Raw genomic sequence first — 18,959 nt, forward strand, 5'->3', positions numbered from 1 at the left:
AGCAGAACAAGATTATTTTACTGATTGTAAGATTACAATTTCTCAATTTAAGAAGTTTACAAAATGACACAAATTAGACTTGAATTAATCTACTTTATTTACCTTATGAGCATTTTTTACAGAACGATGAGAAAAAAATCACAATAAATGGCTGTTGTACAAGACATGCATGGTGCGTGCGTGCGCACGATTTGAAAATACACTGAAGCTGTCAAAACAAATTCGATAGACAGCGTGTGCCTGTACCTTTGGCTTTGTGTAGATCAATAACATCACCCAGGTAGTACTTTGCAGTGACATGTGTCATGTCCTTGTGATTAAAACTACAACGGATTGAAATCTACCAGATTATCAGCGGATATAAATTCTGTTGCTTGTGCCATGTTCGGAATCTCTATTTTGTAAGCCATGTAATCCACGTCATAGCAAATAGTGGTGTGTGGTTGAAATTCAAAACAACACTGATGAATTAATTACATAGATATTTCTCACAAGTCCAAATTCAGGTCAATTATTTGAATTGACGGCACTAAAAATTAATGACTTTTCTCGCATGTATTTGTTGCCATTTAGATTTACCCATTTAACAGATACTGCATGATTAACGTCATCATTTCCAAGGAATGCCCTCATCTTTTCTTTTAAGTAAGACATGTTGCTTACTTCTGATGTTGGTCCCAAAGTACACTCGTTAGAAAAAATGGGTGTTCAAAACTACTTGCATTATGACAACATCCATACATTTGATTATGCCTTATTAATGACTTGCAGACATTTTTAAAATTACTTTTTGAGGCCCACTGTTTGAAAAAGCAGTGTTTTGATTCAAACCTCATACACATGTGACGGACCATTGGTCCTAATTTAATTTAGGATGGAATATGAATCAAATAAAGTTGTTGTCTGGGAAAAGCTTTTTCACATGCTTCAAACGCTGTTCTATTAGTGTTTTCAACTTGTTAATCGTCTGTAGACCAGGGTACTTACTGGTATACGGATGACAAATATGTGAAATAAACATTTTCTTTGATCACTTTTAAGTTGAACAGTGTCAACTACTTAACGATGGGAAAAACTGATGCTTTTGGGCAAAGCTGTATTTGTGTCCCGTTATTCAACATGTTACATAAACATCTTCAATAAAGAATGAAATGATCTTTATGCATTAACTAGAGAAAGAAAATGTAAATGTGCTCCTGTGGCTGAAATGGATTGTGACTTTATCCCCCTTTTGTTTCCAGAATGCTGTATGTCTCCATTCTTGAAAACGGGCACCAGCACACTTCTCCTACATTCTCCTAGTATCTTCTCCCCCTCCATGATTGTATTAAACAACCCCGTTCATGACTCTCAGACAAAAAGGTTCCCGACCCCTGCTGTAGAGTGTTTGTTTTATAGTTTTACAAACACAGGCTGTGATGTTATTACCCAAAGTGCACTGGACTCTGCAGGGCAGGGGCGTCCTCATGCCTGAGCCAAACTTGTCTGACTGCATACCGTTATGGTTTGCTTTCTATGTGTTTTGGTATGACTGTTTGTTCCTTTACTTTAATTACGGAGACATGCTAACTTTGATGATGACCAGAACTGTGTCTTATTAACGCCTATTTGTGAAGAGTATCCCGGTTCACCATGGAGACAATTTCTCTAATTGAAACTCATTTTGAGAAGGTCGAATAGAGACATTTTACTGAATCAGTCTGTAATGTGCATACACACTCTTGTAAACTATAAAATAGCAGAGTATCTAAAAATGCTGTTTGAAACAGGACGACTTGTGTGGCGAGAAAAGCCCTCCGAGAGCACAGACCTCCACCGAGCAGCTCGTTCCCCTCCTGTCTGGATTTACACGGTTCACGTGGTGATCTGGATCATCATCAAAAGGTTCTAAATGGCTCTTGGTATCTTTATAATGAACCATGAAAAGTAAGACTGAATCGGAGTTGGTGTGTATTTGTAACAGATCTTTTAATCTGTAAATGGGGCTTTCAATGTTAAAATTGAATATTCTTTACCGACTCCATTCTGGATCCGATCCGGATGAAATTCAGTGGTGATTTAGAGCTCCCCACCCTACATGATTGTGTCAAATTTCATAAAACGGTCAATTATCAACCAAGGCAGGTAAGAACCCAAACGCATGACAGTAGCAGGAACTGAGCTTCATTGTTTGTTACCGGGTAGCCAGTACAAACCAGCAGACAGATCCAGATAGGGGCCGGCAATGAGGCAGAGCTCATAAACCGGGTAACCAGAATGACCAGGCAGACAGATCCAAAGGGTCAGGCAGGGTCAAAACACGGGAGGTCAATTCAGGGAGCCAGAGGGTAGGAAGGGTGTGACGTCTGAGCTGAGCGTATGTAGAGTCAGAGCTGATGAGAGATCAGCTGCAGGTGAGTCTGGGAGCACAGGTGACCGGAATGACCTGATTTCCAGGAGGAGGATCTGGAAGACAGGAGAAGTTATTGCATGGAACAGCACAGGCCGCTCAAGCTGTGGCAGAGAGGCTGCAATGCAAATGACAATTTCAGCGATTCAGGATCTCTTCTGGCTCTTCACTGTTAGAGTGTCCTAAACTCAGCCTGGTTCTTTAATCCCATTCCTGTCTTCATAATAATCTTAAGGAAAAAAACGTCTTTCACTCAAAGAGTTAAGAAAAAATGAAATCAAGAAATTAAAATTACCAGTCTTAACTGAATACCAGACAACACAAGGTTTTTCTAACACTCAATGGTTGCATTTTTGTACGTAAAAAGCCTTTTGTGACATTGACAGACATTGACTGTTTGTTATTTACATCTCTTTCGCTGATGAAGGATGTACTTCAGAGCCGGATGTTGATCTCGCTACGTGCGCCGTCACCACCAGAAACGCTGTTGTTGCCATTAGCATCGGACAGGAAGCCGCTGCCTGTGGCCGCTGTGGCGATGTTGTGTTCGAGGCTTCTGATTCTCTGTTTCAGTCGAAGTTGGGAAGCGTTGAACTCGCTCTGCAGACGAGCCAAACACGTCTGAAAACGAGCCCATCGTTGGTTACCTTCGCAAACACTCGCTAAGCTAAAGAGCAGCCGTGGGTGGTAGCACTGACCTGTAGCCGGTCCAGACTGGTTTCCATTCTCTCAACCTTCTCCTCAAGGTCCTCGCCTGCAAACACGTTTACATCCTCCAGAAGCCCCTCCTTCTGCAGGATGTCCCGCCCCCTCTGCTCAAGCTGGGCCCTGGCATGGGGGAACTCCTGAAGCGCTTCCGTGAGGTCTTGTTTAGAAAGGCAGAATAGGTCTGAGTATCCCAGGCTCCGGATATTAGCAGTACGTCTGTTACCCATCTTGCTGCCACTGATATTCAGGATGCTGATTTCTCCAAAGCAGCTTCCTGAGGTGAGAACAGCGAACTGGGTGACCCCATCATCCGCCACCACTGCCAGCTGGCCATCTTTAATTATGTACATCTCCTTACCCACATCTCCCTTGGAAAAAACAGACAGAGAAAATGAATCCGCACAGCATTATTGCACATCATGAGGTAAGGCAGTAATAGTGATGTTGGCTAGAAAGCACACTAATCAATCCATCATCCATCCATCCATCTATCCATGATGGTGAATATATTTATTAGATAGAATGTATTACAGTACAAGTACAGTTGCACATCCTGTCTAGGAGGAGCATTTCAAAAAAGACCTTGTGGTCTTGTTTCCGTTGAAAGGAGGCAGACCGAGGACAACCGAGAGACATACTGTAGTTTCTCCAGTCCAGTGTGTCCTGGGTCTTCCCCAAGGCCTCCTCCCAGCAGACATGTCCTGAACACCTTCCCAGGGAGGCATCCAGGGGGGCATCCGAAATAGATGCCCCAGCCGCCTGAGCTGACTCCTCTCTGGTGAGGAACGCACCTCTGAGAACCTCACCCTGTCCCTAAGAGTGCACCCAGCCACCCTGCGGAGGAAACTCATTCTGTGCTAATGACACAAGCTGTGACTGGCGCAGAAGTCTAACAACAGAACACCACTCTCGTTCGGATCGTTAGTACTGTTGAGCAGCTTGAGCAGGGCAGCGGTCTTAGGTGGCGCTCCGAGGGCCTGTAGGGTACTCCACAGTGAAGCACGGCGGACGGCGTCAAAAGGGCTGGGAGAGCACGGATGGGTAAAATCCTGGTACGGAGCTTGGAGAGACCAGAGCAGGGATCAGATCTGTCACCCTTATGCTTCCAGACGGGTAGGATAACTCCTCTGGTCCAGTCGCTGGGAAGCCTCTCTGTCCCCCACACCTGGTTGAATATGTGGGTAAGCCACTCGACAACGCTGTCGCCGCCAGAGTTTAGCATCTCACCGGTTCTTGTACAAATGCCGGGGGGCTTTTCTGATGTTGAGTTCCTCCAGAGCGGCTCCGACTTCCCCGGGTGTGAAGCTCTGCGCTTCAGGCATCGCCAGGGGCAGCTGCTAGGAGCTAGCAAGTAGCAAGCAATAATCCAGTACATCCATCTAAAGGTAATACTCACCTTTCTACATATGAAGTCTCCTGGACTGAAAACCTGCGGTCGAAGTTTCAATACCAATTCTACAAGGAGGCCTGCCTCACAGTCCTGGAAAATACGCACCTACAGACACAGAATTCGTTTTGACCTCTGAAAAAACATTGCGTCCGTAGATTTGAGAAACTCCGGCGTGCCTTTACCTTCTTCAGCGTGTCCAGGTGAACGTTTATAGCAATCTCGGCTCTCAGCTTGTTGGGCAGACTCCTCAGTACTTCCTGTTCATCGATTGTCTTCTGATTGGTCCACAGGTAGTCAAACCAGCGGATGACGCGTTGCTCTAGCACCTTGCTTACGTGTCTGAAGTGCATGTAATGTTTCAGGGTGTCTACGCGGCTCTGGAAGGCTGCTCTGGTTGCATTCATATTGGAGATCATGGCTCCAACATTGCCCACGATGGAAGCAAAAATCAGAACGCCCACCTGGGCGAGAAATAGCAGCTTCAGGCAGACGGGAACAATTGAGCGCTGCAAAGCTTTTTGCATCAGTTAAAGTTCTGTACTTACCAGAAAGTCAAATATCAGGAACAAATATTCCTCATCCTTAACAGGAGGAGGAGTCTCTCCAATGGTGGTCAAGGTCAGCGTGGACCAGTACAGACAGTACACATAACTTCGGGTCAAGGACCCGAACTCGGGATCTGATGCATTGGGATAAACCCAAGAGTCCGATCCCAGTCCAATGACCTTGGAGAAGCTGTAGTATCCGCAGGCATTCCAATGAATGATCACAAGGATATAGAGAACCAGCTTACAGATGCGGAAGGCGTTGGGGTATCCGGTTCGTGTCTCGGTGCGTTCGAAAAGCTCAAACAGGCGTGGCAGACGCAGCAGCCGGTTGAATCGAAGAAGAGGAGTGTAGCTGAGCCCGACGGCCAGGTAGAGGAGGTCGGTGGGAAGGACGGAGCAGATGTCAAGTTTGCACTGTGGTTTCCGGACGTAGCTTTCTCTTAGACGCTGCACGTCTTTCACCATCAAGCCTTGGTCCAGGAAACCTTCAAGTACGTGACGAGGAAGAGCCAAGATCAAACTCTTTCATGTTGAGGAGGATTTTTGAGCGTCGACTCATAAAAAACAAAAACAAATTAGCACCTGTGTGGAGACGTATCGCAATATCCAGAATATAGACGCCATCGCAGATGTAATCGAGCACCAGCCACAGCAACACATTCCTCATCTGGAGCTCATCAAAACAGGCCCTGCAGAAGGAGATCAGCTGAGACACTGGCAGAAGAACGCCACAGGAACTGGCAAGTTAGGAAGACCATGATGATAAAGCAAAGATCGGCAATCACAACACCCGTAAAACAACAAAGACAGAGAGTAAACTTAAAAAGACGAGTAGATGATAAATGGATGATAAAGTCGAGTAGCTCGACAAAGAAGATGATGGAGCAAAAGGCGCCTCTGATATTTGGAAAACTCTGCTAATTTCTGCTAATGTGGGGAGACAAGAACAATGTCTATCACGGCTCAAATATATGTGAAAAAAAAAAAAGTTGAAAAGTAACCAATTACAAGATGCACATCTTTACAGCCACAACAAAGTGTATTGGACATTTTTGCCAGATTCCCATTCTATGGATGGATGGATGGACGGACGGATGGATTGATGGATCTCATCAGGTGAACGATGTTGCCGGGGACACACGAGCTGGTATTGCTGTATACACACAGACGGCTAGTGGCCAACCTCACAACGAGTAGAGTCCAGTTATAAAAGACAGCCGCACCAATCAGCATCAGCCAGTGGTAGTATGCACCATCCGACGGTGACAACACGCTGATGCTAAACGTCCGTCTGTCGGTAGAGAGGGGACAGGTGACTGATAGGTAGATTCACTGTGTGTGTGTGTGTGTGTGTGTGCCGCTTTCGGCCTTCTCACGTCTGTCTGCCGCGTCTGACTTCAGGATCCGCCTCAGAGTCGGCGTGGCTGCGACTGATCCTGCTGGGGGGGCCCTGAATTTCACCGTGGGCCGGGCCTCTGAATCGCTCCAAGAAGGAGTCCGGCCTCTCCGTCTCCTCTGTCAAACTCTTCTGCGCCCATTCTCTCAGCGTCATCACCATGGCGACGATCCTGCAGACAGCATACGTTTGTGAAACACTGAAACGCAGCGGATGTAAATGAGTTCTGAAGGTGAAGTCGACGTGAGATGGATTCATTTGTCAGCTTTCACACCTGGACAGGGCGCCTCTCCCATGAAAAGCATTCTGGGAATTCATTTCTGCTCTGTCGTCGACCGCCATCCTCTGAAGCTCTGAAGAAGCGTCGTCACACATCGACTGCGCTCTGCAAACGTGCACACCCACGCGCGTCACAATGACATGTAAAGAGTAACTGAGTCAAACGTTTGAACGCTGTTGTGACACAAACAGGAAATAAACACAACACTGACAGACGTCTGGCGTTAATAAGATGTTAGCAAACATTTCAAGGAGTTTTTTTGTTGTTTTTTTTAGATCTGACAGACATAGATGAAGCATTTCTGTCCAATAAATAAATCAAATTTACAAAGTCTGCTTAAAAACAAAAAAAACAAACAAACACCAGCAGAAACAGAAGTGGTAACAATACTGACCCCTGCTGCACCTCGCTTGTCAAATTGGTTTGCCCATTTCTGAAACCGGCCGGTAATAAATTACAACTGAAGCTAATTCTTTTTATTTATTTAAAGGTTTTTATGCAAAAAAAGTCAAAATGGTGAAAGCTGAAGGGGCCAAATCCTAGGCCTAGCCTTTACTCCTTAGCTCGAGGCTAATTCTGATGCTCTGTGCTGTAAGGGGCGCCACAGAGACTCTATCGTTAACAACCCTTCCGTAAAATAAAAAATACCCATTCCAATGTTAAGATATAAAAACACTGACTGGTTCCATAAACTATATAAGCATGTTAAATTTAAATGAAAAAGTAAAGTGAAATATTTAAAGGATTGGCGGTGTTAAATTTTACTTTCTTTGTTTCCTGCCATTAAAAATGTGTGCGTGAATGTGAGCGTTTCAACCTGCTGAGTGTGCTGCCAGCGCGGTCACCCTCCTCCTCCGTCCATGTTCTGGCTGACAGTCTGTGTGAGTCCTGGGGCAAACCTGCCATGCTAAGAACACGCCATGACACCATTATCACACACACACACACACACAATAAGAGCTCACACAGACTGGCCAACGCACAGGCAATGTTGGCCCCACGGTGAGAGAAGGAAGGCTATCAAGTCTAATCATCATGCTGTATCACACATCGCCACGGAAACCAGATGGCATAGCAACGAGCTGTATATGACAGCAGATGAATAAGATGGAGAGACAGGGGGGGGGGTCAACAAACCTGATCAATTCCCAGATCAATTTTCTGATGAATGTCCAGATCCAACGTTAGCTGCGTTCACGTATCGAGTTTAGCTGCTTCCATCTCTGCTTGAATCAGGAGGACATTAACCGCGGAGGACGGGATGGGATGGATGGAGCGAACAGAAGTAGCTGCTCAAGGGACCGATCACAGCAGACTTCACAACGGCATCTTTTTCATTGCACATCGTGTGTGTGTGTGTGTGTGTGTGTGTGTTTGTGTGTGTGTGTTCCCTTTCAGCGTGAAGCTCATCTGAATTCAAGAACCTCCTTTGAAGTGGCCTCAAAACTGCCATTGTGTCTTGTGTCTCCTGAAGTGGGCCGTGATTGGTCGAATGAGCGCGAGGGCGCACAGATCAAGCTCAGCTGCTGCCCTCAACGCTGATTAGAAATGGCTGCTCCGCTGCTGATTTGTCCTCGCTTAGCAACAGCACCAACAAACAGCAACGGCTATTTTCATTTACGAAAGGATGCAGTAGGAAACATTTCGGACCTTGTTACGTTTGACATCGGGAGAATTTTGGGAGGAACAGAATCCTCAGGCGCTAGGCTTTCAGTAAACTTAAAATGTACCCTCATTTTCATATTTAATTATCTTAATATCATTATTATGCCTCGTGATTTTAAAAATATATATATTTTCAATAATACATTGTAATGTGTCATCATTCTTTTTAGACATCTTTTGTTTAAATTTAAATGTTTTCAACAATATCTATGTTTCATGAGTTATATTAATGTATATCTTCACCATATTGACCTCAGATCAGGGGCGTCAAACTCATCATCTCAGAGGGCCGCATCAGCATCATGGAGGCCCTCAAATTTGGGTGAAGATCCACAAGGAATCCTGGATTGATTAGAATTGTTCTAAGTATTTTAACATTGCAGTCAATGGAGCTTCAAAATGTGATCCTCAATATCTCGGTTGATTATTGACCGATGTTTATGGAATTTGGCACAGTCATGTAGGATGGGGGCCTCTGTATCAGCACCGAATTTCATCGGAATGGAGTGAGTAAGAAATATTTAATTGAAAAACATTGATGGATTATCTTTTAATAAACAGTTAAAAATACACATTAACTCTGATTCACTTTTTCTTTTTACAGTTGGTGTATAAAGATACCAAGAACAACCTAGAACCCTTTGATGATGATCCAGATCACCCCATGCATTTTTTGAAGGATTCTTTATCCGTTGGGAGATGGTGCTATTTTCTGCATTTGTAACTCCACAATAAACGGTCAGGCTGCTTGGAAAAATAAGTAGCCTAGATAAGATTGATCCGGATCATGGTTAAATTCTGGATACTATGATCAAGATAAAGGAAAAAATAGGGGGGGGGCTTTTGACCTTTTGTCACTGCAAGGTAACAAATTAAGTTACAGACGTGTAACAGACACAAAATATACCCAAGACACCACGGAATTAGTCGTTTGCCGACGGATGTGTCTGCGAAAGCTATGCAGCTACAGCCAGAAGAAAACCGCCATTACCGAAAAAGTGAGCAACTACTGAACCAGTAATGTTTTCATCATCAAGGAATCTAATAATAAAGCTCACCATTCAGTGGACAAATGCTCCTTTGATGGCATTAACATGTGCAAGTGATGAGACTTTGCATCCATCATGGCCGTTGTCAATGTGCGTCCCAAAACAAACTTTGTCAGGCAAATTAAAAATGTCAACACTTCTCGCATACACTAATTTTAAACGGAGACGCTGATGCAGAGTCAGCAAATCCCAAACTGTTAACTGCTGAAGGGAGTAGTTGAGCATGGCAAAGGAGAGGGGGCACATCAAAGACAGTGTATTTTTATTTATGTCTTTTTAATTTGAAAATGTATTTTAAATTCCGTATTTTACAAAGACATCAAATTCCCTCAGGCTCACCACCGTATCCTTGACAGGACAACCAGTGGCCGGACAAAGACGGATCCCGCTTGTCCTCAGTTTATTGATTAATGATTACTGATGACAGAATCTTTGGCACACTGAATATTACATCCATTGATGTTAAAAAAACGAAACATCAACAATTAAAATGCAAACTTCAGCAATATATGAAATTGTTTTTATTTAACTTTATATATCTGATTGTACATTCTGTATTGCTATCGCTTAAACTAAAAGCAACATTTTTGCGTACAGTTGCTTTCCAAGGAAACGACAGACGTCAGTAGCTGATTGATTAAGTCTTTACTGGGAAACGGGGGGATGAAAGAGGAAAACGTACCCATAAACAGTTCAGGAAAAGCCTGTCCCCGAATTAAGCTGCACGTATCAATACAAACACAGGGAAGAAGTGGCAGCACGGATGGTCAATATTAATGATATTTGAAGGGAATCCTACTCATTTAAGTAGCCGTGATTGGTAAATTCATTATCAATAATGGATTATAATGGCTTTTATGCAAACATGAAATACCTAAACGTCATTGGTACATTACGGCATCCATTGATCTATTTAATAATTATCATAAAACCTCAAAAATCAACATTTAAACTAGAGCTCAAAGTCAAACCAAATTAAGGCTCTGCAGTTGATAGTGGGAAGACATGAACCGCCTTATTAAAGAAGTATCCGGTACAGAATACTACATGTTATAAGGACAACATAGTAAACCTAGTAACACCTGGTAAAAGTATCTATCTCTGACCAATCACATAACAGCAAGTATAGTCTGCACGTATGTGTGTGTGTGTGTGTGTGTGTGCGTGTGTGTGTGTGTGTGTGTGTGTGCGTGTGTGCGTGTGCGCTTGTGGCACTTTAGGCCTTCATCATGCCTCTTGCCATCAGACAGGCAAAGATGGTCATCACCATCTTCTGGTTGACCTCCAACAAGTCCTCGGGCAGGGCGTAGACTTTGGCTCCGATCTTCCTCGCCATGGAAATGGCATACCTGAAGAGGGAAACCGTCATGTTTAGGCTCACCGTGGCAACCATATTTGATCTGTGGCACATGTTACTAGTAGTATTTAACCACTTCCTGTTCCTGTGCCCGCCTCCCCCTCTCGCCAAGGGGCCGACGCAATCTCAAGTAATGTGCGTGAGGTGTGTGTGTGTGGGGGGGGGGGGGGGGCGGGGTTACTTGGCATTGTCCAGTTTGTCTTCATCTGACAGACTTCCTGTTTTCACCAGCTCAAAGTTCACACTTGATGGCTTAATGGCCTCAATCAGATCCAGAACTGGAGTACTGGTACTGATCGAATTGTCCTGAAGAGACACACACACACAGAGAGACGCACACATTACGCATATTAATATTCATCTTGTCTCTAATGTTATTACCCCCCCAGGAGGTTATGCTTTTGATGCCAATTGTTTGTTTGTTAGCAGGATTACAGAAAAACTACTGGATGGATCTTGATGGGAGAAAAAAAAAATTGGAAGATGGGTCGGTCTAATTTAGATCCCTGTAAATCTTGAGAGCGACCCAGATGGGGGGGGGGGGGGGGGGGGGTGATGCACCGGCTGAACTAACCTTGAAGCTATTGATGGAACTCTTCCCAGCCTTGCTCAAAGTCTTGTTGACCCACGACACGATCAATTTCTCTCCTGCGGCTTCTCCTTGTCCCAGATGCTCAAGAAGTTTTAAAGTGTACCTGCGCACGGATTAGAAGACGATGAACTATGACGATGACCGAAATCATTACCTCAACCGTCGGAAGCCATTTCAGGGCGTGGCAGAATAATATAGGACAACCAATCGTCCCACTGTGACGCCGACGGTCACCGCCGTGAACCGCTTGGCGGCGCGGCGCCTGCTGTCCTTTCTGGATTGCAAAGAAACCGAAACATCCAAGTCTGGAGGAGAGATGCGTATCCATGGCAACCAAGTCAGCGTTAATGACGGTTAACCATGAATGGAGGAAGTCACCTTCTCATCAGCTGCCACAATAACGCCAGAGTTAAAGTACTGTTCCCATCGCTCAGGTCGGTTCCCGCAATTCCAACCAGGGAAAAGTTGGCTTTTCCCTTCCCCAGTTCCAGAGCATAGTTACAGTTTTCAATCTGCCACACACACACACACACACACACACACACACACACACACGTTATCTGTACAGTGTGACGATTAAGGCGGCTGCACTTATTTAACTCTTCCCGTGCCGACGTTACCTTTCTTATATTACCGCTGGCTCCTTTGTATGGAGGAAGGTTGACTTTGTTGTCCCAGTCCACCTTCACATTCGTCTTCTCATAGAGCTGGAGGATCGCCATGGCGTCCGTCAGATCGCTGCATTTAAGAGCGCACATTGAAAGGTCAAGCGCGGAGACGAGCGGCAGCGCTGCTAGCGAGAGGCAGGGGAGGCGCCGACCTGTACATGTGGTGGACTCGAGGGCTGACGCCCAGAGAGTTCATCCAGTTCCTGAACGTTCTCTCCTCTCTGGTCTCGCCTGCACAGAAAGAGCGAGGGCTAAGCGTCACAGACAGGAGGGGGTCCAGTTCAGTCCCATCCAGCCATCCAGCGGCGCTTACTCTTCAGATCCCAGTCTTGGTTCTCTGGTTTGGTGAGAGCCGGGCGATTGTTGAACAGCGTGGCCACAAACGCCAGGTTGAGCTTGGAGTTTCCAGACACGACATCGGCGGCCGTTACGAACTGCCTGCAGCCGAGGCGGTCGGCCTGCTGGAGCATGCACTCTGCTCGCTTGGCGAGATCCTTCTCCTGGAAGCACACAAGAAGCATCCGGGAGCTCAAATCCTCCACTTCCACTCCGAAATGTTAAAATAAACCCTGCCCCCCGAGGTTGTGTCTGCACTTGGTGATGATGAATATATTTATTCGATAAAATTTTAGAGTAGTACAGGTACAGTCAAACAATAGTATGTATTACAGTACAAGTACAGTCACACAGTAGCATGTATTACAGTACAAGTACAGTCAAACAGTAGCATGTATTACAGTACAAGTACAGTCACACAGTAGCATGTATTACAGTACAAATAAAGTCAAACATCCTGTCTAAGAGGAGCATTTCAAAAAGCCCTTGCGGTCTTGTTTCCGTTGAAAGTCCTTCGTACATAAATCATTGCCATTTAACAATACAAATAAAATAAAAATAAATTACTCCACAGATGCAAAATAACAATAAATCAAAAAGACACATAATACGTACAACATAGGTGGACTCACATTAATGCCGCTCATGTCGATCGTAACGTTGGAAACATTCTCTTTGTTGCCGTCTGAAGCGATCTGCTCCAGCAGGTGGAAGTACGCCTTGGAGTCCTGCACAGGGACAGATAAATAATAGTGACGGGACAAAACGGCAGACAGCAGAGCGGCTGGACGTCCCTCTGCTTTCGCCTGAGGTCAGAGGCTGTGTGGTTCCTGAAGATAAGGTAACAACTGGAACGACGCCAGGAGGTAACAACTGGAATAACCACAGAAGGTAACAACCGGAACGACGCCAGGAGGTAACAACCGGAACGACGCCAGGAGGTAACAACTGGAATGACACCAGGAGGTAACAACTGGAATGACACCAGGAAGTAACAACTGGAATGACCACAGGAGGTAACAACTGGAATGACGCCAGGAGGTAACAACTGGAATAACCACAGGAGGTAACAACTGGAATGACACCAGGAGGTAACAACCGGAATGACGCCAGGAGGTAACAACCGGAACGACGCCAGGAGGTAACAACCGGAACGACGCCAGGAGGTAACAACCGGAACGACGCCAGGAGGTAACAACTGGAACGACGCCAGGAGGTAACAACTGGAACGACCACAGGAGGTAACAACTGGAACGACGCCAGGAGGTAACAACTGGAACGACGCCAGGAGGTAACAACTGGAATGACGCCAGGAGATAACAACTGGAATGACGCCAGGAGGTAACAACTGGAATAACCACAGGAGGTAACAACTGGAATGACACCAGGAGGTAACAACTGGAATGACACCAGGAGGTAACAACTGGAATGATGCCAGGAGGTAACAACTCGAAAAACCCAAGGAGGTAACAACTGGAACGACGCCAGGAGGTAACAACTAGAACAACGCCAGGAGGTAACAACTGGAACGACGCCAGGAGGTAACAACTGGAATAACCACAGGAGGTAACAACTGGAATAACCACAGGAGGTAACAACTGGAATGACGCCAGGAGGTAACAACTGGAACGACGCCAGGAGGTAACAACTGGAATAACCACAGGAGGTAACAACTGGAATGACGCCAGGAGGTAACAACTGGAATAACCACAGGAGGTAACAACTGGAATGATGCCAGGAGATGCACCTTCTTTCTTCCGGCTTTCTCCTTCTTCATTCCCTCCATATAACTGCTGCCATTGTTACAGCTAAGATCTCGTTCTGTTGTTTCTGTAGCATCGCCAAGGCAACAGACGGTTCAACCACTTCCAAAACATGGAACCTTTGGGCTTGGTTTTTATTCTGGATATAAATCTTCAAAAGCATTTGTATCGTGTTTTCGGATCAGCCCCCAGATTCCATTTAAACGCATGGCTAAGAACGGCGCAACCAGCGATCGATCGGCTCCCCGTTGCTACGAGCACCTTTTTCTCTTTGCTGTTTGCTCACCTGAATGTCACTAGAAAGGTTGGATATGGACATGCCAACTTTCTTCAAGTGGAAGTTGACCCAGCGCAGCAGCAGCTCCTCAGGACTGAGTTTCATCAGCTCCGCCAAACTCTCCCCCTCCTCCAGCAACGCCCCAATGGCTGCAGACGGGAGCGCAACATTTAGAACGTTAGTCATGTGCAGTATTTATAATACTGTAATATTAAAATCACACCAGTTTTTTTTCGCTAATTGTCACCACATTGTAAAAGCGATTACTGCATAAGGAGGATTCCCACATGGGCTTATAGTTATATATCTGCGGAAAGAGCTGCGTGTGTGTGTGTGTGTGCGTGTGTAAATACCTGCATTGTTGCTCAGCCCTATGTTAGCAAACAGTCCAATCTTAATAATCTGCCAGAGGAGTCCCAGGACCAGATGAGGTTTTCCCTCCTTCAGGTCTTGAGCACCAATATTGACAACTTGGCAACCGATTGACGAGGCTGAATTCAGAGCCAAGTTCAGATTCTCCTGTTGAGGGGGGGGGGGGGGGTAATTAATGTAGGAGAAAACTGAGTTTCACAACTACAGTATTTTCCGCACTATAAGGCGCACTGCATTATAAGGCGCACCTTCAATTAGTGACCTATTTTAGGACTTTGTCCACATATAAGGCGCACTGCACTATAAGGCGCATGGAATAGAAACTACTGTAGTGGCTGGGATGTGTTATGCATCCACTAAGTGGAGCTGCGTTAAAGGGAATGTCAGCAAAACAGTCAGATAATTCAGTTCCCACGCAGTTCGCTTGCAAACTTGTCCTTAGAAGGATCCTCCTTTTCACCGTCGGCCCAGGTCAACATCTTGTAGATTTCTCTGCCTTGCTCACCGATCCACGTACTGAGCCAGCCGGCTGGTTGCTCATCTGTTAGCTCCGGTCCTTCCAGACTTAAGTTTCACTTTCCTGTAACTCTATCTCTCCTCCCTCTCTCTGTCGCCTGCATGCTTCATCCTCTCACTCACTCACTCTCGGGGGGAGGAGCGCACACCTCAGACGGACACAGACACACAAAACTATGGTGGCTGCCATTACCGTATTAACCATATAAAAGGCGCACCTCACTATAAGGCGCAGGGTCAGGTTTTGAGAAAATTAGAGGCTTTTAGGTGCGCCTTATAGTGCGGAAAATATGGTAAATGCATGATGGTAGAAGCCAGCACAAAGATTCATGCACTATGATGTTAAAGTACAAGCAGTAATTATCATCTCATCACCATAAAATCAAAGAGCTCTGACTTCAAAGCCCAACGTCATTGGACGTTGCAATGTAAACACCAGCCTGCACTAACCTGAGTGGTGAATTCGTTGAGTTTCTTCTTATTGATCGTTCGCTCATCGATGGTGTTCGGAACAGAAAGGTTGATGAATTTACTGAAAACGCACAAAACACGCGCAGGAAGATGCTGAAAACAGGGTTCAAGTTACGCCGAAGGTAAAATCACTGCCAATAGATACACGCAGCAAGAAATGATGAGCATCCTGGGGAAGGCGTGAACTTGGGCCGGCTCATGTTTACCAAAGCAGGATGCCGTCTGACATGGCTGCAAACAGAGCTGCCGTCTTGGGGTCGATGGGCAGGAGGCGTTTGCAGTCCGGGTCTTTCCCCAGGGAAGAGTTGATGTAGTTGGCGAAGGAAATGCGCTCCGCCTCTGAAACACGATCATGGATGACAGATGAGAGAGGAAGGGGAATGCCAACATATTCTGCAACTTCCCAACTGCGACCGGAGCGGCCGCGTCTTCACTGACCAGAGATGGAATGCTGGGTCCCCTCGCTTGAGCGCTCGCTGGTCCCGCCGATGGCGACAACACCTTTTTTCTTGATGAGTGCTTTCCTGAAACTCTGAGCCGAGATGTCGTCCTTCATGTCACGGAAAATCTGAGCGGGGACAGAAACGCACACGGCGAGACCCAAGCCTCAGTCACGCCGTCCGGATGGAATTCATTTCAAAACGTCACTTTTGGTTTTTAAATCTCGACATGGGCCGGCGGCCTCAACGCTGAACAGATCCGACTTACATCCACGCAGCTGCCCCCCCCCCCCCGCCCCCGACCCATCAGATGTGCTCAGCCCCAGGCCTAGAGGTTTTTATGTGCAGTCTGAAAGCGTTTTTATTCTCTAAGGCAGCGGTCCCCAACCTTTTTCCTGCCACGGACCGGTTTCATGCCGTGAAATGTTTTCGCGGACCGAGGGGGGGGGTATACCGGTAATTACATTTAAAAAGAGGAATATAATCTTACCAATAAACTTTATATTATGCACTTGCAATAACTATTAAATAAATGATTAAATAAATAATTAATAGTTACACAATATCTACTCACCATAAATTGTGGTCCCAATAATTACTTCTGTCCTTCATGGTTTTTTGTTTCATAAACTCCACATTCTTGTCTTTTAATCCGGGTTCTTGTTTTTTAATCCGGGTTCTTGTCTTTTAATCCGGGTTCTGGTCTCAATGTGCCGAAGCAGGTTTTAACCCTTCATTGCTCGTTAACGGAGCGAATCAGCTGTTAATACCCGAGTTTTAAGTCTTAGTCCTGGTTTCTCTTCTTGGAGGTCCTCACCTCCTCTTCTTCCTCCTCTTCTTCCTCCTCTTCTTCCTCCTCTTCTTCCTCCTCAGTAGGACCTTTCTCCTTAGCAAAGAAGCTCTACAAATACTTTTGTTTCTTTTTATTAATTTTCGCGAGTTCACGGCTGTTTTTTTTCCGCAACGTATCAAGAGGTGATTGTTACGTTGGAGAAAATCCGGCCGTTTTTCAAAATAAAACACATTTTAGACGCTAATAATCAATACAACGGAAATTGTATGCATTAGTTGTTCTTTCTTTGCGGCCCGGTAACAAATGCCTCACGGACCGGTACCGGGCCGCGGCCCGGTGGTTGGGGACCCCTGCTGTAACGGACAGGGATAGAACGTCCTAGGCATCGCTTTTGTTGTTGATGTCGTTTGTTCGTCAAGTGCTCTTCATATATTCATCTTCCTGAAGACAAGATGGTCACATTCGTCTCGTCTGAATCTGGGTCGCGGGTTATGCTGACCCAGCTGACTGCGGGCGAGAAGCGGTGCACATCCTGGACAAGTCTCCAGTTTAACACACGCAAAGTCAGATACGCACACACACACACACACACACTCACACTTACATCTATGGACAATTGACGGTGACAACGTCACAAAACAGAGACCCCACACAGAGACGGAGACGTTACAGACTTCTTGTCTGTAACACACAGCACTACCCTCTGCGCCACCGTGTCTTTAACCCTAACCCTTTGCTAGTGTTACCTACAGCTGTGAACTCTTCCAAGCTGATCTTGCTGTCGTCGTTTTTGTCTAACTTCTGGAGGAGTGGTCGGAGCTTGTATCCTGGCAACGGCATGCCCACCTGCTGGAAGAGATCTCCGAGTTCACTGACAGAGATGGACCCGCTATTGTCCACATCTGGGGGCGGAGGAAACATCAGAGTTGATGTGTATTTCTAACAGATGTTTGAATCCATAAATGGGTTTTAATGTTAAAATATAATATTTTTTCCTAACGTCAGTGAGATAGAGACCCCCACCCTACATCACCGTGTCAAATTTCATAAACATCAGTCATTAATGAACCGAGATATTGAGGAACACATTCTGAAGCTCCAATGACTGAAATGTTACCGAAAGTTTCAAAGTGCAATCTTGGAATCTTGTTCGAAATAACCTTTTTTTTTGGGGGGGGGGTACAGCAGCCGGAAAATGTTAACGAATGAATGACTAATATATCACTTCTGTGTGCAATAATCTAAACAGGAGCGTTTGATTTGCTCACCCACTGCCCGGAAGCTCTCCATGATCTCCTCCATCTCCTCGCTGCTAGGCTTTGTTGACATGTTGATTCCTTAAAAAAAAAAAAAAATCCCATTTTGAATATTGACAACTTATATCAACCAATCATCTGCAGCGCTTCAACTTCATTTAAACGAAAATTCCAGAACAGTGGCATCATTAGGCCTATTTTAGGGGGGCTTCAGCAAAAAATGCCGGCATATTCAATTAATGCCGCCAGAATATGAGTTGAAATAAATAAACATGTAACCTGTCGTTATTGCCCAGATCAGAGGGGCCAAACCTGGTCTAGCTTGCTGCTCCGGAACGTACTACAAGACTCCTTCTGGACTCTTTTTCCCATCATGCCATTCGTGTCCCTCCCTCTTAAAGTGGCAGTTTACAGCACAGGCACAATTCCAGATGTAAAAATAATTCTAGAATCTGGATCCAGATCCGCATCAACGCCATTCTCGGGGAGGACCGAGCCACGGACAGAACCTTACTTGTGTAAAAATTTCAAGTCGATTGGGTTACTAGTTTTTGAGTTATGCGCTCGGACAGACAAACAAACAGACAAACAGACAGACAGACAAACGCACCCAATTGCAATACCCTCTCCTCCCCTTTGGCGAGGGTAACAACAACAACAAACTGCTTCACTGTATAATATTACGATGTTGAG

At 45.5% G+C, this 18,959-nt stretch overlaps 1 protein-coding gene, 1 long non-coding RNA gene and 1 pseudogene across 2 annotated transcripts in view; all 3 read right to left on the bottom strand.

The window, feature by feature from the left end:
• Positions 1–18,959, bottom strand: part of LOC137894895 (uncharacterized) — a 118,736-nt gene that overhangs the window by 1,113 nt on the left and 98,664 nt on the right. The gene's annotated exons all lie outside the window — the stretch shown is intronic.
• LOC137894810 (cyclic nucleotide-gated cation channel-like) lies at positions 2,825–7,617 on the bottom strand (annotated as a pseudogene).
• Positions 9,785–18,339, bottom strand: LOC137895047 (plastin-2-like). The gene is made up of 15 exons (XM_068740528.1): positions 18,279–18,339; positions 17,761–17,912; positions 16,216–16,345; positions 15,984–16,116; positions 15,757–15,838; positions 14,772–14,937; positions 14,428–14,567; positions 13,011–13,106; positions 12,356–12,542; positions 12,195–12,273; positions 11,995–12,112; positions 11,753–11,886; positions 11,357–11,477; positions 10,964–11,088; positions 9,785–10,774 (listed from the first exon to the last, which is right to left on the bottom strand). Exons 1-15 carry the CDS (start codon positions 18,337–18,339, stop codon positions 10,642–10,644), a joined length of 1,857 nt encoding a protein of 618 aa, XP_068596629.1. The 3' UTR covers positions 9,785–10,641.

Source organism: Brachionichthys hirsutus, chromosome 6 (genome assembly GCF_040956055.1).
Source record: "Brachionichthys hirsutus isolate HB-005 chromosome 6, CSIRO-AGI_Bhir_v1, whole genome shotgun sequence".
Taxonomy (NCBI): domain Eukaryota; kingdom Metazoa; phylum Chordata; class Actinopteri; order Lophiiformes; family Brachionichthyidae; genus Brachionichthys; species Brachionichthys hirsutus.